Below are 26,994 nucleotides of genomic sequence, written 5' to 3' on the forward strand. Positions count from 1 at the left end.
TCAGAAGGATTCCCCAGGGACCCCAAACAATGATTTCCTTTCCTTTGCCTTCCCTACATTTCATATCCTCTCAATTCTACCTCATTTTTTGAAGTTTTATGAGAGTGGGGGTTGTTAGCAATTTTCAGCTTAAATATAGCTTGTTAACTAACCTAATCTACACTTTCATCTATGTTACTTTATTGGAACAAAAATCATTTTTTTCCACATTATTAGGTGGGAAATATTTAAGATTAATGTATAATTATTCTGTTTGTGAGAACATCTCAGAATGTTTTACCCTGGGTATTACTTGTATATAATTAAAAACTGAATCCTGGATAATTTGGGAAACACTCTAATTGCAGTTTAGACCAGTCTAGTTGTTATCTATGGCATTAAACATGTGTTTACAGAAATGTAATGAAGAAAGCCTTATTGTCTGTTACCTCAGTATAGTGTTGCTTTACACAATTCTTTAGACAGCTAGATGTCATAATGGATAGAACACTGGCCATGGAATCGGAAAGACCTGACTTAAAATGCTTCCTCGAGTACTTTCTAGTTGTGTGACCTTGGGGAAAATCACTTAACTCCAGTTTTCTCGTCTGTAAAGTGGGGATGGGCACCCATCTCCCAAGATTCTTGTAAGGATTAAATGAAGCACTTGGCAAGCCTTAAAACACTGTGTAAATGTTAGCTGTTTGGAGGTTAACTGTTAAAGTTTGGAGTTCGGGTTGGTATACTTTACCCTCTCTGTTAACTACAACGATTACATTTGCTACTTCATAACAATTTCCTGTCTATCTGCCACCCCTCTAGGGAATTCTGTGCTTTTAATCATTAGGTTGTCTTCTACTTGAACAATAATTGACTTTCTCCATATCTTTCATTACTTACTCAGAATTAGTGAGGAAACTTTAGGTCCAAAACTCTAATAGTGAAATGACTTCTAGTTCTGCACCTTTCTGGACACTAAATTGAAGGGATTTGATGTTGTTCCTTTTTGACATTTTGAAGTCTTTGGCAAAGAGTTTTAGTGGCATGTATTTTTACCAAGTATATATTTTACCCATTTCCACTACTGTCCTATGATACCTGATCAGGGCATGTAGATAACCCCAGTATTCAGAGGTCCAGTGGGACTCAAACTGTGTCAGCATCTAGCAGGCTTACGAAAAACTTGAAATATGAACCTGTCGACAGCCTCTTCTTTGTCCAAGTACTGCCCCAGCCTAAGTTCAGGGAAATGAGCCTTAGCAAGAGAAAGCTGGCCACCAGGTGATATTCTGTGTAAACTTAATGAGAAGACTCTTATGGCACAATGGATCCAAGTACAATTTGGAAAGGTTTCTTACCTTTCTTGGTTTGTACACTGCTACCTAGAGCAGCAGGCAGGACAACTCAAGCAAACTGTGTGCAAACTTTGTCAGTTGTAAGGGCACACGTAACAATGGATCACTGATCACGGGATATCTTGAAGTGTTTTAGTCCACTGGATCCAACAAATATAGAATGAAGCTAAAAGCACTTGAGATACAGAGGGAAGACAATATACAACTATTTGAGTATATGGAAGAAGTGAAAATACAGTGAATTCTACCATGTTATCCCATTCACTCTGAATTAACTTTTGATCTTTTCAGCTTCATGCTTTTCATCTTAAAGCTTATCCATTCTGTTAAAGCAAACCAATACTTAACTACTTCTCCATCCAGGATACAGAGTTGTAGAATTATATCGAGTTCCTGATAAGAGGTATCATGAAAGAAACCAGGGCATAATAGTTTCTGTTTTGGAGCAATTTGCTGTGTGTGTTCAGGAGCTGTTGGGAATAATCATAGGAACAGACTCAACAAAACTCGGTCTGGTTCTGAAACAAGAAAACTCTAACGCTGCAATGAGGTTGGTAATTCGTACCAGATAAGGGCAACTCTTGAGATTTCTCCCTTTACTATCAAGTGAAGACCACAACTGAACAACAGAGTTTTTGCCTGCCTTGTCAAGAAACAATCATGTTGCTGATAGAACAGTACCTGAATCCACCTTCTGGTAGAAGAATTCGCACTAGCAGAGAGCAGTAGAAGGATCCTAGTGGGCAGCGACCAAGTCACCTCCTGGACATAGGGAAAAGTAAAGGTAATAAAAGTATCTGAAGCCACCAATAGAGAAGCAATTTCTGGAACAGTTGTTTGGGACCAGCAGTGGGAACAAAATCCATGCATTTGGAAATGTAATTGTGAATTTTACAAAGGTCTTTGGGAGATGATTGCTTATTAGAGCTTCTCAATGTGGGTTTTTTTTCTCCCTCTACCATAATAAAACTTTATTCTATACTATTATGAGCTGTGTGTTTGCAACATGTACCATATGTACTCTCTAGAAATTTTTCCAAGTTTCCTTGGGTAGCAGAGCCTAAGCCAAGAAAAGTAAGAAATCTTGCTAAAACACACCTCAATCTCTTATACCATAAGAGTCTCTCTCACTAGGTTTGCATACAATGTCATGAAGAATATCTATCTTGGTCTATATCATATCTTCTAAATGATCTATATGCTCCATGAGGGGAAGAACAAAGCATTTATATAATGCCTACTATGTGCCAGGCACTTAGCAAATAGCACTTTTTACAAATATTATTTAATTTGATCTTCACAGCAACCTTGGGAGGTAGGTGCTATTGTTATTTCTATTTTCTAATTGAGGAAACTGAAGCAGAGGTTAAATGACCTGCCCAGGGTCACACAGCTTGTGTCTGAGACTGGATTTAAAATCAGGTTTTCGTGATTCAAGTCTCAGAGGATACTCTGTGCCACAAGCTGCCTTCAGTGAGGGTAGAGGAGGAATTTCATCTAAATTCTGTACATTCAACTACAATAGTGATCTGAACACAGTAGGTTCTTCATGCCTATTAAATTGACTAGTGAACAGAAGATGCATGGTCCAAGAATGTCAGAGGGTCCTCTTGAGATCCCTCTGAATAGTATATTAGTTTATATTCTTCTTAGTGCCCCCCACTAGTATCTTTACTTGTTCCTGCCCAGTAGTTACAATCTGAAAATATTCTCAAAGCAGGACAATAGAATCTTAACTGAGAGATGAACCCATAATATCATCAGGCTTTAGTTTCCTCATCTGTTAAATGGATATGTTATCCTAGATGATCTCTAAGTTTTTGTCCTGCTCTAACTCCAAATCTTTTGGTTCTGTGACCTTAAGCTTCTACCCATAGAAACAGATGCATCACAGTGAAGCAATAGAAGCTTGAAAATGGAGGCAAAGAACTTGGATTCCAATCCTGGCCAAGCTGCTTACTACCTGTGTGACCTTGGGCAAATCATTTAGTCTTTCAGGACTTCCATTCTTTATCTCTAAAGGGAAGGTATTAGATTTTAGGGTTCTTTCTAGTTCTAAATCTAGATAGAATAAATATCTAGATCAATGAGAGAGACAGAGACAGACAAAAGGGAGGGAGGAAGAGAGAAATGAGGGCAGAGGGATAGAGACGGAGAAAGAGATGGGGAGAGGGGAAAGACAGAGACAGAGAAATAGACAAGAGGGAGGGAGGGAGGGAGAGAGATGGGGGCAGAGGGATAGAGACAGAGAAAGAGAGATGGGGAGAGGAGAGGAGAGAGGGTGCGGGGCGGAGAGAGAGAGAGAGAGACAGTGTGTGTTATAATTTATTAAGTGCTTACTATGTGCCAGGAACTGCGTTAAGTGCTAGGAATATAAATATATGCAAGCAAGTCAGTCCCTGCCCTGAAGAAACTTACATTCAGATGGAAAAAGACATAAAAGGAGAGCAAGAAAGGGAAATGAGAGCAGGAAGTTAATATTCACTTAGCTATATGGTATTGAAATGACCAGGAAAGTGGCCTTGCTCCCAACAAGAAAATGAAAGCTTACCTATGAAAGGCAAATGGCAAGGCCACCAACCTCTTCTGTGTCAAGATTACAACCTTATTCACTGAAAATAGGTTGACTGACTCCTTGAGGATTCTTAATCTATCACTTCTGTGATAAATTATGCACCCGTTAATCTAAAATGCTACAGAATAGAGCTCATTTCTTCTTCAGTGTCTTAAGTCTATGGATTTCTGGGGGTAGTGGGGGCTGGAAGTGCTTCTTCCCTGGCTCTCAGCTGCTGAGGAGGAATCAGAGAATCTCTGAGGTCCTTTTGAGTCCCAGAATTCTGGAACTGAAATTAGAAAGAATTCATATGCTATAACTATACCTTTCTTTGAAAATTCAGTAGAAGGCTAGAAGAAAATGGTTGTTGAGATCAGACTTTTTTGACTGTGAATGTGGTTTTGGTTTTTATTTACATTTTCTTTTAAGTTACTCTTTGTTCTTCTGCTCTTTAAGTACCATTTGATTTGTGAGACATTAAGATTGTAAGTTTCTTGAGGGCAGGGACTGCCTTTTGCCTATTTTTGTACCTCCAGCACTTAGCACATAGTAGACACTATTGTTATTGTTTATTGTTATTTCATTTCAGTCATGTTTGACTCTCTATAACCCCATTTGGAGTTTTCTTGGCAAAAATACTGGAGTGGTTTGCCATTTCCTTCACCAGCTCATTTTACAGATAAGGAAACTGAGGCAAAGGGGGTTAAGTGACTTGCCAGGGTCAAACAGCTAATGTCTGGGGTCAAATTTGAATTCAGGTTTTCCTGACTCTAGGCCCAACTCTCTATCTGCTGCACCACCTAGTTGACCCAAATTAGACACAATAAATATTTATTGAATTAATGAATAATGGAATGCTGCCCTACAGATTAGTTTCTTCACATGAGTCTTAATGCAGCTGATTAAACATCCTAAGTACCAGAGCATATATATTTTGTTTTTACATTCAATGTTTGAAACATTCTTATTTCAAATAATGAAGGCTTGTTAATACTCTCGACTTTCTTCTTATTGTGAAGATTTTTATAACTGAATTTAACTATATTAATGGGGGGATAAAGTATTATACTTAATGTATATACTGTATCCCCCTAAAAGTTACTAGGCTATTAATTTATCCGAGTCACTTGTATTGGATTTTAAAGCTTAAGAATTGTATGCCCCCTTCCCCCTACCTGTCACCCTGCATGAACTTGGTAAATTCCTAATTTTATTTTTAATAAATGTTCACACACGTGACCTATGCTTCCCACAGCTGCAACTGGTTAACCTTAGCTAATATCCAGGCTGCGCTTTGGATCCCCCCATGGGACCCTTTGGATAAACGTACTTTTTGCTGTTCTAGGCAACATGCCCAGCAAAGTGTGGGATAAGGGAGGGAATCTCTCCACCCAGGCTCAAAACTAATGGCACCAAATATCTCCTCTCTACCACATCTTAACAAAAGGACTGGCTGAGGGCCCTAAATTGTTCACATAATTTATATTACAAAAGGAAAAACACCAAACCATTTAAATGGGCGTGAAGTTCTCATGTTGATGTTAATGTGAGCATTTCTATTCCACTAAGTCACTTATGTGTTGAATATTAAAAGTAGTCTTTTGGAGTAAAGTGAGGTGAACTTTTCTAAGGAACTAAAAAAGTCTTGTTCTGGGTATAGTTTGCACTAGCTGAGATGTTGTCCTTTCAAATTCCAAGGTGTTGTGAATCTGTGATTTACATAGAGGACCACTGGGATAAAACCATCTCCATTCTGCAAGCTGGCCAAAGTTTTATGATGCCAGGACACTTCCAGGAGTGAGGGATTAGTGCTATCATGCAGAGGGTATCACTGGAAATTGGGCTTCAGGAAAAGTCACCTAATTCTGCTGATCACATTAATGTCTCTTTTTCTTTCCCTGTCTGAGGTCACTGATAAGTGCTTGAAAGACCTTTTGATAATATGACTTTGAAAGAGACTAATAGCATATAAAAGAAAAAAAAGTCTCCCACTTAGTTCTCAAATAGTATGTGACTCATGACATGATACATTATCCCCTGTCCAAAGAAGTCTCCAACAAGGACCATGTGCTACTCTTCTTTGTATCTCAGTGCCTAGCACTGGGTTGTTCATAAAATAGATACCTAATAATAATTTCTTGAATGAATGAATGAATGCTAATAGTAGTCTGTCAGATTAATTCCATTTTTATTCATCACTATCTTCATTATTGTCCCTAGATTATTCTGATTATGGGAAAAGCAACTCTTTGAGTACTCATGTTTTCTCAACCATCAATAAGTAATGTATCTATTGGCATGTTTGTGAAAAGTGACACATTTCTATATGGACCCTGACTACCAATCCAAAAGATTAAGGTTATAGATATTTCTCGCTTCAAAAAACCCAAATGTAAAAAACAGGACTAGAGAATGACAATTCTTTGTACTAAAAGATTGATAGAATACTTTAAAATCAGCTCCCCTCATACAATGATATATTTGTTTGCAGATTTTTCATCTAATATTCTGAACCTCTGTGTACTCCACAAGGACTCTTTATGTGCTTATATTCTAATTGGTATTAAGTTTATCTGTTTAGGTGTCTAATCATTCTTACTAGGTTGTAAACCCCTTTAGGGCAGGGACCATTTCTTATTTAAATTTTGTGTTTTCTTCATTGCCTACTATAGCACATTGTGAATGGAGTATGTTGAATCAATGGATGATGAGTGAATCAATCAATTGCTAACTGGGAGACTAAGGGTCAGTTTCCTCAATTGGAAGATGTAGGCGTGGACTAGACGAAATCTAAGCTCCCTTCCTGTGTTAAATCTATAAACCTATGACCTATACTATTCTGTGCATTAGTTGTCATCTTGGAAGGAGGTCTCTGGTAGATCCCAACCCCTATTTCTGTTTCTGGTCTACCTCCAGTTGATTCCTCCTGCCTCCTGAATTGGCTGCCCTGAGCCATACATCTGCCTGCTCCTGCTTGGTGTGAAACACCCCACCCTGGGCTTCTTGAGACATAGTATTATTACCTTCCATGAATTTGGGTTTCGAGGAAGAACTTTGAACATTATAGTCACCTGTACCCATTGACCTCAGTCACTGATGAATTCAGTCTGAATTCATTCCCCAGTGGTTAGCATATACTTCTTCATATTCTTCTCATTCCAGTGATTCTGAATCCCTGACTGCTGATGTACAAACCCCAACTGCCCATTCCCTTGCTCCTAACCCCCTTAACCCTACATCCCCCCCAAAAAAATGTCCCTCTTCAGAGAGGCCCTCTCCTTCCATAGTGCTCTCTAGAGTGCCTGATCTACAATTCAACTTTATTTCATCTTCCTTTTTCATTTCTTTCCATCTTCTGCCTCTCACTGAAGCCTGGCTCCCTCCTGATAACATCGCATCCAGGACTGACTGCGCTTTCATTCCTACCCTGACTCACTGATTGCGGTGGGAGAATTGTGATAACTCCTTGTTTTAGGGTTGTCACTTCATGGTTGTCCTACCGCCACTGCTAAGCAGTCTCTCCTCATCTGAGGTTCATGCTATCCAAAATTATCACCTGATTCAGATCCTGTTAGCTATTATCTTGTGTGCCATCTCCCCACATTATCCGTCCTTGCTCAATGAGTTCAATACTTGGTTCAGTCTTTCTCTCTACCCCAAATTCCTACCCTCATTCTAGAAAATTTCAATATACATATTAATGCTTGTTCTACTACCCTAATTTCCCAATTCCTCAATCAACTCAGTTCCTATGACCTGTTCTTCCATTCTACTTCAGCTACACGGAGATCATTATACCCTTGAGTTTGCCATCACTCGTAAGTGTTAACCATTTCTCCGTTCTTGAACTCCAGATTTCCTTTATCTGAGTAAAATCTTTTATCATTTCATTTTTCCCTGGGCCTTACAACACAACCTTGCTTTTTGTCCTCCCCATGGCCATTAATCCTTCCACTCCTCAGCTCTTTCCCAGGCCATCACCCCTACCAGCTACACTTTCCCTTTATCAATGCCACGGCGAAGAAGTTCAACCACACTCAAATCCCTTTCTCCTCTTTTCTATTGCAAGTCATGCTTTGCCAAACTCTGACTTTGGATTGCTATAACCATCTGCCTCTTTCAGTCCTAGTCACATGCCACTGAATGAAGCTAGAGAAAAATCCCTGACCATGCTCACCAGGTCTGCCACAGATTTATGCTGCATAATCTCAGCTAGGTCCTCACTGCAACAAGATGATCCTTTAACAACACTCTAATTAATTCATTTTCCCACTCATCACAGTGATTTTTCCAAACCTTCACATCTCTTCTCAGTCCTTCCATGGCTCTCCTGCCCCCCAACCCTCCTTGCTGAAAACCTTGCCTCATAGTTCACTGAAAAAATTGAAGCAATTAGCTAAAAGTTCCACCTTCTCCCTGCTCCCTCATCTCACTTTACACATATGCCTTTATCTATTTCCTTCTTCATGTCTCACATGAAAAAGTAGCCCTGATCTTTGTCATAGAAAATGACATGGAAATACGCAAATACAAATATAGATAAAAATATTGACATATATAGAGAGACATGTCTCTGTATGCATATATGTATGAATATATACACACACGCACACAGAGGCTCTCTTCCTGTTTTGCGCCCTTAAAAAAAACCCTTAGTGGATATTGCCATGCCCACCAACTATTGTCCAATATCTCTTCTATTTCTTTAATTTTATGCATTTAAAACCATTATCCTGAGAAAGAGTCCTTTATGCATCACCACACTATTAAAGGGAAGGGGGTCACAGCATAAAAAAAGACAAGGAATCCCTGGTCTAGGATAAAGGTATCAGTTCCATGTGGCTTAAAAATACAGATTGTAAATAAATGTTTTAAGAATGCCCTGAACACCTAGGCCATCTGTTGACTGTTACACTGTAGGGTAGATTCCCAACCATCTGAATCTGCTATAATGATTATGCACAGGTTTCCCTCCCTCCCACCTTCACCTCACTTTCAGTAACAAAAAACAAATTCTGGATGCAATTAGAATGATCTTATTTTTATCTAGTAAACCACTGTTTGAAATGCAAATAATCAGTGAGAAAAACTTTAAATGGAAGAGAAACCCTTCGTAATGGACCTTATTGCATGTGGCAATAAAACAGAAGGGAGAAACAGAGATTAGAATTAATTCACCATTGTTCCAGTGGGTCATAATTCAGTCACTGTTGAATTCTCTTAATGAGCCAAACTTCAAGTCAAGGAAAGAAAAGGGCTCCAGCCGTTAGAAGGTTTAGAGAGTCTTTCAGTCTGCTTTATACCAATGAAATTCCAGGCCAAATCCCTGTCCCCAAATCAAGTTGTTTTCTCTTTTACTTAAAATAAAAACGAAAATATAATGTAACTTCATTTCTAATTATTTATTAATGAGACAGTTTTTTAAAGTATTTTATAGAATCAGAGTCTTTTAGTTGGAAGGGACCTCAGACAACTGATGAGATGTGGTTTGGAGGTGGGTTGAGAGAGAGGAATTGAGGATGGCAACATCTAGGTTGTAAGTCTGGGTAGCTGGGAGAATGGTGGTACATTCAACAGGGAGGGTAGAGGGAGAGCTTGGAGGAAAAGATAATGAGTCCAGTTTTGGACGTGTTGAATTTAAGATGTCTAGGAGACATCCAGTTCAATAGGCCTAAATAGGTTGTTGGAGATGCAAGCCTGGCTGTTGAGACAAGAGACAGATCAGGGCAGAACCAGTAGATCTGAAAGTCATTTGCATAGAGATGATAATTGAAACAATGGGAGCTGATGACATCACCAAGTGAATTATTTTAGAGGAAGAAGAGAAGAAGGCCCAGAACAGAGCCTTGGGGGATCCCCATGGTTAGTGGACATGAAGTAGATGAAGATCCAGCAGATAATCAGAAAGGCGGGAGAAGAACCAGGAGACAACAGAGCAGGGTAATGAAACTCTAGAGAGAAGAGAGAATCAAGGAGAGGAGAGTGATTGATAATGTTAAAGGCTACAGAGAGGTCAAGAAGAATGAGGATTGAGAACAGACCGTTAGGTTTGGCAATCAAGAGATCATTAGTAACTTTGGAGAGAGCAGTTTGGTTGAATAAACTACAAAGGGTTTAAAAAAGAATGAAAAGGAAGAAGTGGAGGTACAAATGATAGATGGTCTTCTCAAGGAGTTTAGTCACAAAAGAGAGAACACAGTAAATAGCAGGGGTGGACACATCAGTTGAGGGCTTTTTGAAGATGAGGCAGACATGGGTGTGATTGTAGATAGTAAGAAAGTAGCCAGTAGGCAGGCAGATATATGAAGATTAGTGAAAAAAAGTAAGATAGAACATTCTGCTAGAGAAACCAAATGAAACGGCATCACTTCTGCATGTAAAGAGGGATTTGTCTTGGTAAGGAAAAGGGCCACCTCTTTATGTAAGGTAGAGGTGAAAAAGGGGATGAAGGCATCTGAAACAGCTCCCAATTGGTGAAGCTTGGCATGATCAATTCCACCCAACCAGTCCCTTAAAGGAACAGGAGGTGAAAAATGTTCCTCACTCAGACTACCCTCCACAGTGACTTCTGTTGGACATCACTTCTGTAAGGTGGTTTCATCTAGGCAATTAAAATCGGTCAGAGAGCATTTATTAAGCATCTAGTATGCTTAAAGTAGGCACTGTGCTGGTAACTGGGGATAAAAAGGAGAAACAAAAACAAAAATAGTCCCTGCTCTCAAGGAGTTCACAGTCTAATAGGAGAGACAAAATGCTAACAACTATGTCCAAACAAGATATATGCAAGCAAAGTTGGAGAAAATTTCATAGGGAAGGCAGAAGATTCAGGAGGACTGGGAAAGGCTCTTCGCAGAAGGTGAGACTTTGAGATTTGAAGGAAGCCAAGAGATCCAGATGAGGAGAGAGTCCCAGGCATGGGGGAGAACCAGCAAAAAGGCACAGATTCAGGAGATGGAGTATTGTGTTCAAGGAACAGCAAGGAGACCAGTGTCACTGGATTGCAGAGTATGTAGAAAGGAATAAGATGTAAGAAGATGGGGTCTCTGACCTGGGGATGCTTTTGCTTATTACTATCACTTTTAATTACATTATAAGAGTAAGTTTGACTGGCAAGAAAGTGTTTAAAATACTGACTTCAATTTTTATGGAAATAATGAAACCATGTTTGTACAAAGTTCTTGCTCAGAACACCATCTAACCAACAAAACTGTAGAAACTCTTTGGTCTTTGTGTAAGAAGAGATTAGATTCAGGTTAAGAATCCTGATTGAGAAAGTGGGATTAAATTCTATATCTTGGCTGAGTTTATTCAAGAAGGTGCCATTCATGGTACCAACTCTCAGTTCATTCTTTCCTTTCTAGTCACTGTTCTCACGTGGCATATGGTCAGAAAATATCGTATCCCCAAAGTCAGTTCATTTTTAAGCTACTAAAGCTTACTAAGACTTTTAGAACATGTGTGTTTGTTTATGGTGTGTAAATAAACAAACCAAGGGTGTTTTCAGGCTTTCCATAAACAATTCATTGCAAGATTATAGCAATAAGCAAAACTTGAGTGAAATACTGGGCTAGTAGCCAAATGTTATTCCTAGTTTTATTCTCCCAGATAAATAAATAGATCACTTTGAAGAAATTATCAGGAAAGCACGTAGAGAAATTTTAAACAATGTTAAATTAATCAGAGAAACAATGAATAAAATGTTCCAGTGTAGTGTAGATTACCTTGTTTCGGGGAAGAAAACTAAAACCAACAGTTTTGGCAGAGTTAAAGGACAAGCAGACAAGTGGAGCAGGTAACAATGAGATGGAGTGAGTGAAATGAGTGAACAACCCTAGGTGATACTCTTCGGGGGTTTTTTAATGGAATTTGTGATTTCATTAGCAGAGGGAGGTACTGAGGAACATCCTCTGTCAATGCACATCAGGATTTCCTTTTTAACTTAGATTCTTAGAGAAATGCCAGAGGCCTTGAGAGGTTGAACAACTTGCCCAGGGTTATTCTGCTGGGAGACAGGACTGGAACTCAGATTTTCCTGGTTCCAAGGCTAGATCTCAATCCACTATACCATGATGCCTCTCACTTCCCAATACTATCATCAATCATATTAACTAGTAACAAGCCTCAAAAAGGCAAAATTTTATCATTCTATTTTCTTTAGTTTTTCCCAGACAAAACTGGCATGATCCATTGGGTCTTGAAATCCATTTACATATGATAAAACATAAAAACAAGATTTACATCTAGTATAGGACTTCTACTCCTTAAAAGAAAAATACTGTATAATGACCTTGCTAAGTCTAATTAGGTTTTTGCAACTACATTTTTCTCCCTTGTACTTGTATCCCCAGTGCCTGGGACAGAGTAGGCACTTAACAAATAATTATTAATTGGTTCATTATCTTTGCTGCAATAGGCATTCTAGAGTACTCCGATGGATTTATATCCTCATCGGTTCAGGTATTCTCTCCAACAATGCCAATTGTAACCCATCCATGCCTTCCCAACCAATATTATTTTTGTCTAGGTCCTCATAAATTTTCCCCAGTGGGTCTACCCGATATGGTGAAGAACTTCTAAAGTTCTCCTGACATTTTGAGGGTTCTAGTGCAAAGAACAGCTAGATGGCTTAGAATGGCTAGCCGGGAGTCAGGAAGACCTGAGTTGAAATTTGGCGTCAGACTCAGCTGTGTGACCCTGGCAAGTTACTTAACCTTGTTTGCCTTATTTTACTCATCTGAAAATTGAGCTGGAGAAGGAAATAGCAAAATCCTCCAGTACTTTTGCCAAGAAAAACCCCAAATGGGGTCATGGAGAGTCAGTTGGACACGACTGAAAATGACTGAACAAAAAAGTGCAAAACTCTGCCTACCCATGTCATTCATCATTCTTGCCACTAGGCATTTTTTCTTCCTATTATATAATTCTTTGATGACATCTTGTGCTCCTATTTTTCTCTGGAATTCCTTATTAGTTATATGTCATAGACTCCTCACACCTAAAGCTTACTAAGACTTTTAGACCATGCCATATTTGTTTATGGTATGTAAATAAACAAACCAAGGGTGTTTTCAGGCTTTCCGTAAACAGTTCATTGGCCCTCTCCATTGCCTGCAATGTGATGTTCATTTTTACTTCTTTGGAAGCAGTTGTATTTTATGTCTTGCTGCCATAGACTGTATATGGCAGCAAGACATAACTTATTTAAAAACAGCAACAACACAGCAACCACATGAGATTGCCCTAAGCCTTTCAAAACATACCTTTCATGAGTTCATCCAAACTTAGTTAATTTATACTTAGTCTCTAAGATCTGTGGATATTTAAAAAATGAAGAGTCAACCTTTTAGGAGAATAGCATCACTTTCAGGAGAATAGGTATGTTTTCTAAATCAAAGACCAGCTGGATTTGTTCTTTAAATATAACAGAATAGTAACTTGCCCTGGATCAACCAAAGTCATCTCTGTCTTGTGGACTCTTATTTATTTAAAGTATATTTATTATATATATATAATATAGATTATGGTTATATAATGATACATTATATCCAAATATTATGTTTATATATATAGCTCCTCATCCCTTGAGGATGAAGACTGTCTTACATATCTCTGTATGACTAAAGTTTAGCTCAATACTTTGCAAATAGTTAGAATTCAATAAATGTCTGTTGATGTTGACCAACACTAAAAATATTATCTATACCAACAAAACCAATTAGAGTATTTAAGCAATTATCCACATCAATCCAAAAATGCTTCCCCATACTTATCTTTGTGACCCTAAATATTCAGATATTTATGGAAAATGTTCTGACTTGAATTTTCCACATGCTGTCTCCACTTTACTTGGCCAGGGTAGGTCTGATCTAAGAGTTTGGATGTTTTTCATTGTTCACCGAGGCCAACAGAAACACGTGTCAACACAATTGTGCCAAAACTTTTGCAGTTCTCTCCATTAAATGGTATATCTCATGATTGAGTGAAAAGAACATTGGATTAGGATCCACAGGACTAATGTGTGAATACGAGTTCTGCTACTTACTACCTGTGCAAATTTGGAATATCACTTAATCTCTCTGGGCCTCTATTTTCTTATCTGTAAATTGAGAAGGTTGGACTGGATGATCTTTATAGGTATGATTCTAGGACTCTCTCTCTCTCTCTCTCTCTCTCTCTCTCTCTCTCTCTCTTTCTTTCTTTCTTCTCCCCCAGCCCCTCCCCATGGCACTTTTTTTTAAAGCAATGTCTGGTACCTAGCAGTTGTAGTCAAAATTCATTGGGTCAGTGTAGTACATACAGTAGGAAAGCACTGAATTTGGAGTCAGAAGACCTGAGTTTAAATCCCACCTTGGTCACTTACTACTTGTGACTTTGGGCAAATTTGGAAAGTCACTTAACCTCTCTGGCCTTCAATTTCCTCATTTTTAAAATAAAGATATTGAATTAGATAACCTCTTTTGATATCCCTTCCAATGATAAATCTATTATCCTATGATCTATTCATAAAATAATTCAATTATTCATAGATCTGACCAAGTAAAATCCAGATCCAATTCAGTCAATAGTCAATAAATAACCAATAAGCATTTATTTATTAGTTACCCAGTATGGGCTAGGCATTGTGCTAAATGCTGGGGATACAAATACAAAAAGGAGAGATAGTCCCTGTCCTCAAAGAGTTTATAATCTGAAGGGAAAGGACAACAAACAAACAAGAAACTGGAAAGGAGGTGGAAAGGAGGTACCTGGCGTGGGGGCATAATGGAAAACACAAAGAAGAGCAAAATATGTGCAGCCAGGTGGAAACTGAGATATCAGTATGAAGTAGGAAGTTGCTTAATTATTATGTCAAGATAACTTATTGTAGACAATGTGAATAATTTAACCCTAAGAGGTCTATATCTGGAAGTGTGCAATAACTGTTTTGCTTTGTGGAGTGGAGGTGGAGATTGGGCCTGGCTATCTCACACAAGATAGATGCGTAGCTACTCACTGACCAATTTCACTATTGATTGGTATAGAGGTTTTGACCAGTTCTGTTTCCAACCTGGACAGGTCTGTCCCTCTTTCGGCAGCCTTTTGTCTCCCCATACTGAGTGCTGAACTTAGTGTGGATACCATATTGGTTGGTTTTAGCTCTACTGTAGCTCCGATCTGCTAAGCTCAAGTGGTCCAACAACCTCAGCCTCCTCCAGGAGCAGGGATCACAGGCTCACCATCTAATGGGTTTTGAATGAAAGGGAAATAGTTCATCCCCTTTAGTGTCTCCAAATTTCTGACAGATCAGGATTCTGAAATGAGAAACAGGAATTTTCATGAATTCCTCAAATCCTAAGTTATTCTATATTTTCCCTAACATTTTTTGACATGTTTTAAAGCAACAATTGACCATAATCATAAATGGTAAATCAGTTTTTTATAAAAGTTTCAGAGATTGTCTGTAAAAATATATATAATGATAAATGTACGGTTTATTATTATTATGAACCAATATTTTATGTCAGTGATTTAAAGCACATCTGGCAATGAGCTGACTGATTTCCTTTATCTTTCATAAAATGTTTCCAACATTCTTCATACTCTTTATTCATTATTATGAATATCTAAAAAATTGTTTAAGCAATATTGTCAAGATAATAAATATGGGTGCTGGGAGGATAGTGATACTATCAAGAGAAATGGGAGAGTTTAGAGGAGAGTGGGTTTGGAGGAATGTGAATTGGGTTTTGAATATGTTAAGGGTCAGGTGCCAATTGTGTATCAAGATGGAGACAAATGTCAGCAGACATTGGTAATGTAGAATGGAGAGATTAGTGCTGGATTTATAAATTTGGAAATCCAAAATCATAGAGGTGATATTTGTACCATTGGGGGTTGATGATATTTATGATGGAGAAATGGAGAGAGAGAGAGAGAGAGAGAGAGAGAGAGAGAGAGAGAGAGGAAGGAAGCAGGACCTTACCTTGGAGAATGCCCATGCTTGGTGAACAGAAAGAAGAGAAGGAGTGATCAAAGGAGAGTAATCTAAGAGAAAGAAAACAAAAAAAATGTGTTGATGAATCATTTAAAAAACAAACAAAAGTGAGCAAAAGAAAGTTGAGAATAGGACACAGACAACTCATTTAATCATGTTAAATTTGAAATATAAATAAACAAGTTACGTGCAGTAGAGATTTGTTATTTCATATTTTCCTCTTTTCCTCTTCTTTGTGTGTGGAAATATTCATATTTGCTGATGCTTGTCAGTTTCATAGTAAAAGGGAAATTTTTCTTTTTTATTTCTTTTTTTTTCTTTTTTTCTTTGGCTAGGCAATGAGGTTAAGTGACTTGCCCAGGGTCAGACAGCTAGTAAGTGTTATGTGTCTGAGGCCAGACTCGAACTGAGGACCCCCTGACTCCAGGGCCGTTGCTCTTTCCACTGCACCACCTACCTGCCCCAAAAGGGAAATTTTTCAAAAAAAAATTATTATAAAACTAAGAGGAGAACGAAAAGACAGTCGTGACATGGAGACAAATGGTAGAGAGAGAATATGAGAGAGAAGAGAGTAGACAGTATCAAAAGCTACAGAGAAGTCACATAGAATGAGGAGAGAGAAAAGACCGTTGGATCTAGCAGTTAGGAAATATTTTTAACCTGGGAAGGAGCTCCAGTCAGGTGGTAGGATCAGAATTCAGAATGTTATGGGATTGAAACATGAGTGGATTCATGGATTCCCATGAGTGGGGGCAGTCTTTTTGTGTAAGGCTACCTTCCAACCCCAAGGGTAGATAGATCATAGTGATGCAAAAAACAAGGAGGAAGAAGAAGAAGAAGGAAAAAGTGAGTGTGTGAGGGGGTGGTGAGGAAATGGAGGCAAGTCTTTTCGCTTTTTGTGCACCACCTTTTACTCATTAAAATGAGAGAGTTGAATTAGATGCTATTTTAGGTGCCTTCCAGATCTTTACCTTTGATTCAATCAGTTGCTCTTAATTCCTGTCTTTGGTTTAACTTAACTATTTTTTTTTTCCAAAAGAAAATGCAGTGTTGGGACCTACATACTTTAGTTATTTCTACATTCATCTTTCTAATTTCAAGAGTGTAACATATTCAGTTAACTGCAAATGGTAAATCTGCCACATTTCTTTCTCTGTTCACTCACAGTTACTATGGATAGTAGCTCCAGGATTTCATTCTCAACAGAGCAATAACCCTTTTGTTTGGTCCGTGTGTCATGGATAGAAGACTAAGTATGAAGTTAATAACTTTATTCCCAGTCTATAAAATAATATGTGATAGTTGGCTAAAGACCCTAGATAAGTCTCATAGAGTCAATGACTCAGCTGCCTTGAATTTGGTTAATGACAAGTCTCTAGCTTCTAAAATCGAGGCGTTTATTGCTGTGTACTACTTTCGAAATCTACTTTTTCCCTTTAGATCACTGTTACAGATGAGGAGGTTAGTAATCCATCCTTTTTAGATCTGGTGAGGACTCCCCAAATGAGGAAATGCACACTTATTCTAATGTTTGCTTGGTAAGTTCCAATTGCATTGAATTTTAAAAAGCCTTAAGTGTGTTAATTTTACAAAGACCCCTTGCCTTCACCTCTGATTGAAGTTCGTCACTTACTTGTCTCTCTCTGGTTTTTCTTGATGTTATTCCAGGTTCACAAGTGCAGTGGTTTACCAAGGACTTGTCATGCGCCTGGGAATTATAGGTGGAAACCTCTATATAGATTTTTTTATCTCAGGAGTTGTGGAATTGCCGGGAGCTCTCCTGATTTTACTAACAATTGAGCGTGTGGGACGACGCCTTCCCTTTGCAGTGAGCAATATAGTAGCTGGAATTGCATGTCTTGTTACGGCATTCTTACCAGAAGGTAACTACTTTTCCAGAATTTATCAGTGAGCAGAATTCTTAGGAGCCTATGACAGAAAAAGCAAATATTGATAATGTAATAGCCCCTTTGGATTATAGGATCATAAATTTAGACCTGGAAGGGATTTTAGTGATTGTATAATCCAACCCCATCATTTTACAGATGAGAGGAGCCAGAGAGAGCCAGTGTAGTAAGTAGTCAAACATGGATTTGAACCCAGGTACTCTAATTTCAAATATAATATTCTTTCTGCTGGGCTATGTGATCAATGATTTCACTTGGCTTCACTGGCTTAAAGTCTGCTAAGTATATGCTTATCGATAAAAGAAATAGTTATTATAGTATTTGCAACTGAATCCTACTATAATTATGCTTAGCAGAGCTTGCTTTGAAATTCTTACAGGCACTAACATTGAAACACTAGCCTAACAGGAGCTGGAAGAAAAGGTATCTTAAGCCAAAAGAAATCTCTGCTCTAGGAGAAAAAAAAAAAGATTAATCATTTCCTTATTGTAGGAAAGGTGTGAATCCAGTGAAATTACAAAGTAGGTTCAGTTCTGCTTTTGGTTCATGGAGTTAAAATGCAACAGAAGAGCAGATGATGGACAACCAGGTGGCCAGGGTGCAATGGTGGAATGTGAAACATGAGTAGGATCAACTAGATATAGCAGGCCACATGACGTAATCACCAATCAGGCCAAAACAGCTCCATGGAGGGCTCCAGAAGTGAGAAGCACAGTGGCAGGCAGGGCAAACATCAGGAGGATAGATGGAATCAGGAGAAGGGATGGGATGGCATTGGATAGGATAATGTAACAGTGCTTTAAGTATTGAGTAGCCTCTTGACAGAGTCAGTTCCAAAAGTATCCTCAGAGGAACATTCATTAGCTAACTTTCACTCCAGTAAACCAAACATTTGTGGTCAAAAAAAGGTTCTACGCCCGCACAAAAAATTTTTCTGCCTGTATTCTCTCCCCAAATTAACTGGTTTTACATTAGCCCTTATTCTTGAGTCCTGATTGAAATTTGAAAAGTAAAGAATTCTGCTTATTTGTATTATTTTGTCATCTCAATCCCAATTTACTTAAGGTAACTCTAAAACCAGCACTTATTTTTATATTACACTAATTTATTTCTACCTGGGAAAATCACCTTTCACTTTCAGAAAAATATCAGAAGCAAAATAAAATGTACATTTTAGACATTTTTATTAACTTTAGTAAGATTATCCTAGTTGTTTGTTTGTTCGCTTATTTAATCCTGGGGGGAGGGGGCAAGGGGGAGAAAATCCACACCTGTATCAGTGTTGAGAGATTCCCAAGGAGGAAACTGCTTTGGCTAATGCTGTGCACTTCTGTGATGTACACTCTACCCAGCTTTCTTTCAGATCCAATTGCAGATGACAGTTTCAGATGAATTATAAAGCTGAGGTCATTTTCAATCCTGCATTCATTTTAACAACAACAATAATAATATAGCTAGTATTTATATCATGCTTTACATATTGATCAATTATTTTCTAATAATCAAGGTGCCTGGACAAATTTTCATTTCCATCTGGACATCACACTTCTCTACCTTTTTTTGAAGTAGCTTAATGTGGACACAGCAATCATTTTCAACCCAAGCACTAAATTCTTCTGGACTGCTGTGGTGACTTCCATGGATGCTCAAAGTTTCCTATTTTTACTCTGAGGGCTTTGAAGGTCCCATCCAATTTTAACATTCCATGTCTTAAGGTCTTTTTCATCTCTCTAAGATTCTACAATTCCATAATTATGTAATTCTCTGCAAAATGTGAAGCCAGTTATGAAAGTAAAAAATAAGGTGTGATATAAGGAAAAGAAATCTCCAAATAAATTCTTCGTGGAAGGGAGAAAAATCTCTCTAAATCCTTGAGAGCTAGGACTATCTCATTTTTTATTTTTGTATTCCTCATGCTAACATAGGGAGAATCTATGGAGAGCATACTAACCAGTGTTTACTGACTTGGTGCGGGTTGTTCATGCATATTTGTACATGCTCACATGCAAGTTCATACATCTAAAACATGCACAGAAAGAATCTAAGTATCAAACCTGGGTAGTAAAGTAATTTCCCCTTCAGCAGCTAGTGTCCACTCCTGGATGGCATTAAGCCAGCAGAGATTGTGAAATCTGGGCACCGTGCAGGGAGCTTTGGCAACAATATCCACCCTTCATTATCCTGCACCTGGCTCTGGGCACCACCTGCTCATTGAAGGAATGGGTTGCACTAGCTTCCTCGTCCTCCTATCTGGCTTTAATGCAACAGTAGAGCATGAATAACACACATGTTTACAACTATTCAGTGCTGGAACAGATGGCAGTCTAGCAAGCGTCAATTCTGTTCTCGTGTTCCTCTCTGCTTTCACTGTTAATGCAAGAGTTTATCTGGGGGGAACAGATATAGATAAATATTCAGTGAGTTTACACTGAAAGTATATGCTAATACTCAAAACCATTATCTTGAATTAAAGTAATAGGCTTTTCTCATTGTTCCTCCTAACTAGATTGTTACTTTGTTTATTGACTTTCAAGACTTTCTCCCCTCATTTGCTGAATATTTACTAACAGAATGAACTTGAATTCACTGAGATAGATTCTCTCCTAATATTCATTCATTCATTCATTCATTCATTCAGTGAGCATTTGTTAATCTCCTCCAATGTGCAAGGCACTCTAAAATCATTGATCATACAAAAACAAAATGGTCCCTGACTTAAGAAGCTTTTGTTTCATTTGAAGGACACAAAATGGATAAAAGTATGTAAATTTACAATCTATACAAAGAAAATACAAAATTATGTCAGAAAGAATGCCCATTTCTTTGGTAGTGAGAAAGCCCATTTCTTTGCTAGTGAAATGCACTTCCCTGAATGCCTAAAACTTTTTCAGATCTCAAAAGTTAATGTCCCAGTGAATGAAGAAATTGAAAATTTCATTTCAAAACAAATGTATTTTGTGTTCTGTCATTTTTATTTCTTGTTGAAAACTATATGCCACAGAACATGTTACTGTGCACTCAATCCTTTGTCTTTTTCATAAGCCATATTTAATCGGGCTTTACAATTGAAAAAGTATCTTCCTGCCAATCACTGTGTTGCATGCAAGTATTATTATCCATTTTATAGAATTATTGAATGTGTACATTATATAATAATGATAAGTGTATGGTATGTAATTGATAATACACAGTATCCATCTGAGCCATTTTGTGGCTGTGGCTCAGAAAACCTTGACCAGGGTCATAGAGCTAGTAAGTGGGGAAGCTGAGACTCGAACCCAAAGCTTCTGAGGCCAATTCCAATTGGCTTTCCACTATACCACACCGACTACCGATAGCAGCCATCTTTTTTTTTTCAGAGCACTTAGCAAATTTATGTTGCTGAATAAATGGGAAAGAGTAAGAGCGGCAGTAGCTGTTAATAAATAAAAAGTTACTCCTCTAGAATGTTCTGTAAATATAAGATCATATGGAAGTAGGCAAAATGTTTAGAAACCTTTTGGTAATTACAAGCTTCTAGAGGCAGGGGCAGCTAGGTGGTGAAGTGGATGGAGTTCCAACCTTGGAGTCAAATCCGACCTCAGACACTTGACACTTATTAGCTGTGTGACCCTGGGCAAGTCACTTAACCCCAATTGCCTCACAAAAAAAAAAAAATAAATAGATGGATAAATAAATAGGAAAAACATACTTCTGGAGGGCAGGTGATGTGTTGTATTTATCTGACCTGACACACCTAACAACATCTAGCACAGTGCCCTGAACATAGAAGTTACTTAATAAACATTTCTTGAATGAATGGCTTATTTTGGGAGTGGAGGAAAAGGAGCATGATTTCACTTGATTTAACTGCCTACATGGGGCCTCTAGGTGGTGCCATAGTGCATAGAGCACCAGGCCAGAGTCGGGAAGATTCATCATCCTGAGTTCAAATCTGCCCTGATACTTACTAACTTTGTGACCCTGGGCAAGTCATTTAACCCAGTTTGCCTCAGTTTCTTCATCCGTAAAATTAACTGAAGAAGGAAATGGTATCTTTGCCAAGAAAACCCCAAATGGAGTCATAAAGAGACAGACCTGATCAAAAAACATCTGAACCAACTGCCCACACATTTTCCCTGCCTGGAATTCAATGAATTAGCTGGTTGTTTTTGTTTTTTAATTTTCTGGAACATTTGGGGCAGTTTTTTGTTACTTATTCAAAATACAGAGTACCCCCCCCCAAAAAAAGGATAGGGATATTTCTCTGGTGGCCTGAGAAGTTGCTTCATTGTGTGTATATGTGTATGGGGGGAGGGGGGAGAGAAAGAGAGAGAAAGAGAGAGAGAGAGAGAGAGAGAGAGAGAGAGAGAGAGAATGTGAATATTATTCGGCTCATTTGACTTGACTTCATGGTAGGAATCTACCTGGCCTGCTGAGTGAAGGTATTGGCACAGTGGAAAGAGTGCTGAACTCACAGTCATGAGACCAAATCCCAGCTCTGCCACTTCCTAGCTGTATGACCTTGGGAAAGTCACTTAACCTCTCTGGGCTTCCCAGTTTCCTCATTTGTAAAATGAGGGGGTTGCACCAAATAGATTCTAAGGCTATTTTAAGCTCCAGTTTTGTGAGACTGATCCTGCGAGGTGGTTTCTTAAAAAATGAAATCGAGGGGAAAGCAGAGCAGAAGAAAGTAAAAGGATAGCACAACGTAAAGTAAGGAATGGCAACAGCCAGCATATTATTTTGAAAATCCTATGTGAAGGACAACATGAATACCTTTAGGAACTGGAAAAGATTTAAGACATCTAAGGCAGAACTTTGCATTCTTTACTCTGCTGTTTTATCACAGCTCTGTTCTGCCATGTCACCTATGGTGGGAGGGGGGCATTTATCCCATTAAATCCATATATATACACACAGACACATATATGCATGCATGTATGTATGCATATATACATATACATAATATACATTATACACACATTTACAGGGCATTTTGGCTACTGTTTGATATATTATATGCACTTCAAAAACTAGGGAATTGCTTTACTGGTGTCCAAAAGCCAACAGAAAGGGAGAAAATGGGCAAGTTGACTTGGGTAACCAGTGGGGCATTCTAATTCTTTATAGTCATTTCTCTATTAGCCCATTCATATTCTGGGGTCCATCATTTTGTTTTCCTCTTCTTGGCCCCCCTGGGATGTACAGGATTTAGCACTGACCCTTCAAGTCCCTTAAACCCCTGACCCAGTCTGAACAAATGGACTCTGGACTCTCTCAAAGGGATCCAATCCTTTTGAATTTAGCACAGCCCTAGTTGTAATCCTTTTTGATAAAAGGGTCTTTGCTTCTGATACAGGAGCACCATGGAACTTCTGTAAATAATTTTTGTATAAATCTGTATAAATTTGGTGTGCACTTAAAAAAAAACCCAATGCATTACAAAAACACACACACACACACAAACTAGGGGTTGTGCAAGGGACCAAACAAATGCATTTTATGGTTAACTGGTAATTACATTAAATCCCTAACATTTCTCTCTGTATTTCCAGGAATACCATGGTTGAGAACCACAGTGGCTACTATAGGAAGACTGGGAATTACCATGGCCTTTGAAATTGTTTATTTGGTGAATTCAGAATTGTATCCAACGACCTTAAGGTAATTACAATGTGTAATTCCCAGTTTCCTTCAGGTTGGACTTCAACCTTTTGAAAGAGGCTCTTTAGCTCAGTAATCTGTTGGCTCATGCCTAGCTTCAGGGCAATACTCTCAAAGTACCTAACCTAGAATTTGCCTGTGACAAAGCTCATGTGGCCCACAGCCTCTGTTTCATTTGTTTCATACACTATGTCTTTGATGGAAGACATCGTTTTGAAAACGATGGAAACGTTTTCTGCCTAAAGGTTCTGGCACATAACTTAGTTATCAAGGAGTCCCATTCAGCTAAAGTTCTCTGGCATAGTTAGAGAATAGTCTGTTCATCATTGCAAATATTTATTCACCTCAATTTGTACTCATTTTGTCATCAGATGTTAATTGAATTAAATACCTAAGCTAGGTTCCTGTCTGATGAGACTTAAGAATACCATTTGTTACCTCAATTTCTATTTGTTGCAAGTGATGAGAAACAGATGGCTTTTGTGCTGTGTATTTTATAGGAGGATAGTTATAGATGGGAGGGATGGAACTTTTTACATTTTTTCTTACTTGATACATTAGTTTCCCAGTAATGGATATCAACAGCTTTGAGTGGGAGGAAATGGGTCTGAACTGTGGCTATTCAGATACATATCCTACATGCCAAATGACACTCAGTGCACACTCACTGTTAAAGTGGAGTCTGCCTTGTAGAAGATGTTGGCATCACCATCAATCAAAACACTTTTACTGCATAAAGTTTTGAATTCACTTACAAGTAGGAATTCATGATGCAACAAAAATTGTTCTTTCATCAAAGCAATAAAAAATATTAGCTGGGGTGGGGGTGGGGATTAGCTCCTTACAGAGCAAAATAATCGTGGAGGGATAGAGGATGAGGAGCAAAGAAGGTGGTGGTGATTAAAGTTTAAAGTTATTATGAGGCAGAAATAACCTAAATGAAAGCAAGCCAGCTCCATTATGGCACTGAAATATATTATCAGCCAAGTTTGGAATGCTTAAAAGTCATTATATACTTTCAGAAATTCAAAATATCTCCTAATGTTAGTACAATATTTTAAGTTTTAAACAGTTGCATTTACTTCATCTAAAATTAATTTGCCAAGAGGAGTATCAATTCAGAGTACATGCATTTTTCCAAGTTTCCTTCCAGTGTTGGTCAGTTTTATTTTTCCTAATGCAAAGCCAAGCTGTGGTTGCATTACATCCGTGACCCATTTAAGACTTTCTCCTACATGGAAAGATTGGAAAACATCATTGCACCCCAACCAAGGGAGAGTATGTGTAATGCTCTCAAGAATAATATCATTGATATTTGAGTCTTTACCTAACCCAATCATAAAAATAGTGAAAGAAGCACATATGTGTGTGTGTTTGTGTGTTTGATTTGTGTTGAATCTGGATTTAGTTAATTCTTCACTAAGAATTTCATCCCAGAAAACAAGAGGGAAGCTTGACGTATTCTTTTGGCAAGTAAGACTACACATTCATTTAAAATAGCCTAATCAAAGACTGGCTTTAGTAATATAAGTGCAAGCATTTTAGAAAGTACAAAAGGACTATACAGATGTATATGGTTATTACAGTCACATCTCACTACTTCAGAAGTCACTTATCTAAGATCCTTAATGAGTTAAAAATTTCTCTAAGCAACCAAAATAGTTATCACATAGTCCATACTCGTTACTCATAGAAAAACCCCTCAGGTCCTCACTCAAAGGCAATTTACCCTTATTTGAATTTTACATTATTTTACTTTTATGTAGTTACAGGCACTGTCAATATGGGAGAGACTGTACACTCCATAGCATTACGTTTCTACTCCTTACATTTCTCCTTCTAGTATGGAGACAATAGCTATGGCTCGGCCCTAACGACTGAAAGAGACAGATGTCTATTTTTTTTTTAATGACTTCCAAAGGAAGAAGACATAGTATATAAAAAGCACTGAAGTTTGAAGTTTGGGGACATGTAGTGTAAGTGTAAATCCCTCCATATAGCTCCATCGCCTTAGAGAAACAGCCATGGTATAGTAGAAATAATCCATAATGATAGCTGACATTTATACAGCGTCTTTAAGTTTGCAAAGTACTTTGCATGTGTTGTTTCATTTGATCCTTATAACATGTCTGTTCAGTAGGTGCTGTTATTGTCCCCACTTGATAGATGAAGAAACTGAAAGGTTAAGAGAGATCAAGTGGCTTGATTAATATCCCACACCCAAGTAAGTGCCCAAGGTAGGGTCGGAACTCAGGTCTTCCTGACTCCAAGCCCACTGCTCTATCCATTAAGCCACCTTCCTCCTTCTTGAAAGAGTCACAGGAGAGCTGAGTTTCCAACTTCTAACACTAGTTGTGGTACGGGAGAAAGAATGTTCTCTCTGGAGTCAGAGGATAGCTTCTGTGATCTTGTGCAAGTCTTTCCAAGGCTTCTTCAATTTCCTTAGCTATACAATGAGGTTGTTAGACAAGATGATCCCTGAGATCCAGATCTAATTCTATAATTCTATGATGCACAATGGATAAAGTGCTGGACCTGGAATTAGGAAGACCTGAGTTTGAATCCCACTTCAGACACTTACTAGCCATGTGACCCTGAGCAAGTCACATAACCTCTGTTTTTCTTGGTTTCCTCAACTGTAAAATAGGAATAATAATAGCACCTCACGAGGTTCTTATGAGGATTAAATGAAGTATTATTTGTAAAAAGCATTTTGTATAGTGCCTGGCACTTAGTAGACACCATATAAATGCTTATTCTCTCCCTTTCTATCATCATGAGAAAGTCATTTTGGTTGTCTGAGCCTCAGTTTCCTCATCTGTAAAATGTGGCTTATAATTTCTATAGTATCTAAGGGATTTTGTGAGTCTCAAATGAGATAAAGAATATAAAGTACTTAGTAAACTAAAATATCCATTATAAATAAAAATTTTTGTCATCATCACCACCACCATTGTCACCATCATCATCATCATCAGAGGACAAAAGACAATGTTGCACAGTCAATGGAGAGCAGGTTTTAGGATTAGGAAGATTTCAAGTCCCATTTCTGACATATATTGGCTATGTGACCATGGGCAAGTCACTTAATATCTTAATGCTCTCAACCAGTCCTCTAAGATCAGAAGTTGTAAGACAGTTGCAGCTCTGCATTGGTAAGGCGAGTTCTTCACCAGGAATTCCATACATATACCAATGAAATCACAGGTTCATTTCTTTTGAAAAAAACAGAGCTTTGTATCTTCTGTCTACTACAAGAGGCTCTGAAAGATGTAGAGGTAGGGCCTGTAGGACAACCTTAGGAGGCAGTGCCAGGGCAGATGGTAGTAATGCCTGGTGGTCCTTCCTATCATCAGGAGGAATGGAGTTGGTGACTGCTCTCATCTAAGCTGTGTAAGCAGCCCATTCAGGTTTTGGGTAGTGGGGCTGAAGAAGGGGACCAGGGCACAAGTAGAGGAACAGAATGTTCCCTGGTGGTGATAATGGGGCTTCCCACTTCCTGGGCATCCTAGATGGGTTCTAATGTTAAATGAGGTGTTACTACATCATTATGACTGAGTTGATTTATTACTTGTTTAG

At 38.3% G+C, this 26,994-nt stretch overlaps 1 protein-coding gene across 3 annotated transcripts in view; it reads left to right on the forward strand.

Moving 5' to 3' along the window:
• Nucleotides 1-26,994, forward strand: part of LOC114031431 (solute carrier family 22 member 3-like) — a 192,438-nt gene that overhangs the window by 84,395 nt on the left and 81,049 nt on the right. For all 3 annotated transcript variants that reach the window (XM_027846504.1, XM_027846502.1, XM_027846503.1), the window contains exons 6-8: nt 17,303-17,400; nt 17,531-17,745; nt 23,307-23,415. In XM_027846504.1, coding sequence (XP_027702305.1) covers nt 17,303-17,400; nt 17,531-17,745; nt 23,307-23,415 — 422 coding nt within the window. The remainder of the gene's footprint in view (nt 1-17,302; nt 17,401-17,530; nt 17,746-23,306; nt 23,416-26,994) is intronic.

This window comes from Vombatus ursinus, unplaced genomic scaffold (genome assembly GCF_900497805.2).
Source record: "Vombatus ursinus unplaced genomic scaffold, bare-nosed wombat genome assembly UNPS02015175.1, whole genome shotgun sequence".
Taxonomy (NCBI): Eukaryota; Metazoa; Chordata; class Mammalia; order Diprotodontia; family Vombatidae; genus Vombatus; species Vombatus ursinus.